Below are 1,339 nucleotides of genomic sequence, written 5' to 3'. Positions count from 1 at the left end.
CAGTGTGCATACGCTTGTGTCTCTTCAGATGACACCTTGAAACTCTTGTCACAACACCGTAAAAAGTCTGTGACCCCCAAAAGAATCATATTTGAAGCGCTAACCACTGCGCCACCGTGCATCTTGCTAAGTCTGACTTTACAGGTGACCTATAACTCCATATATGGAACCGTCAAGATATCTATCTGCTGAGCACTATATAAAGACAAGTGTCATCACCTATTGAGCTCTCAGATGTAAACAGTTATACTCCCGTATAAACAGTACTCCACACCTATCTTTTACAATGGCGGAAAGGGATGCAGTGGTAATGCAGCAGAAGTTGGACAGGAGCTGCTGGGTGTGCTTTGCCACAGACGAGGATGACGGCACGGCAGAGTGGGTACATCCCTGCCGCTGTCGTGGCTCCTTCAAGTGGGTCCACCAGGAGTGCCTACAGTACTGGGTGGACGAGAAGCAGCGTGACGGCAATACGGCATGTTTGGCCTGCCCACACTGCAATGCAGAGTACCTCATTGTCTTACCCAAAATGGGTCATGTGGTGTATATCCTGGACCTAACTGATCGAATCATCTCTGTGTTGTCTGTTGTCGGCATCGTGTCTGGGATCTACATTACTGCTTACATATATGGAGTTCTCACCTTCCTACAGGTGCTGGGCGAAGAAGCCGAAGATGTTGTTCGTCCAAACCGCTTGTTAGTGTTCATTGGCTTTCCTGCAATCCCTGTTATGCTGATTCTAGGCAAGATGATCTGCTGGGAAGACTATGTGCTTCGGCAATGGAGGAGGTACTCCAACAAGCTGCAGATCCTCAATAGCATCTTCCCAGCGCTGGGCCGTCCAGTTCCTCGCATCCCGGCAGAGGTCATCCCTCCGGCAGACCACGTGTCGGATACAAGAATGTGCCGTGACCTGTGCGGTGCGTTGTTTTTCCCCACCATTTCCACCATCGTGGGCAAGCTCCTGTTCAGCAGTGTCGACTCTAACCTGAAGAGGACCATCCTGGGAGGCATCGCCTTTGTGGCCATAAAGGGTGCATTTAATGTGTATTTCAAACAGCAGCAGTACCTGAGGCAAGCCCACCGCAAGATCCTCAACTTCTCTGAGCCGGAGGAGGCATGAAAAAATAAAAGAAAAAATAATATATGATATGAGATATATACTACATTTAATAAATACCCTTTGTTTAGCGGTAATTTTTTTCTTTTTTCTTTTCACAAGTCTCTCGTAAAAATGAATGGTTGTTTTTTGTGTCACCAATAAACCACACCCACTGCTATGGCCTACTGGACACACTGACTCCAAGTAGGAACTTGTGTCCCCCCAGCCCACACCCCC

At 48.1% G+C, this 1,339-nt stretch overlaps 1 protein-coding gene across 1 annotated transcript; it reads left to right on the top strand.

The window, feature by feature from the left end:
• Positions 1-286: 286 nt before the first annotated feature.
• Positions 287-1,123, top strand: LOC308305649 (E3 ubiquitin-protein ligase MARCHF5-like; the record flags this gene model as incomplete). Its single annotated transcript, XM_080750481.1, has 1 exon — positions 287-1,123. The coding sequence occupies one exon, from the start codon at positions 287-289 to the stop codon at positions 1,121-1,123; it is 837 nt and encodes a 278-aa protein (XP_080606607.1).
• Positions 1,124-1,339: the final 216 nt, after the last annotated feature.

This window comes from Nannobrachium achirus (genome assembly GCF_963921795.1).
Source record: "Nannobrachium achirus genome assembly, chromosome: 20".
Lineage (NCBI taxonomy): Eukaryota > Metazoa > Chordata > Actinopteri > Myctophiformes > Myctophidae > Nannobrachium > Nannobrachium achirus.
The sequence above is the reverse complement of the archived record's forward strand: the minus strand, read 5'-3'. Positions and strand labels throughout refer to the sequence as shown.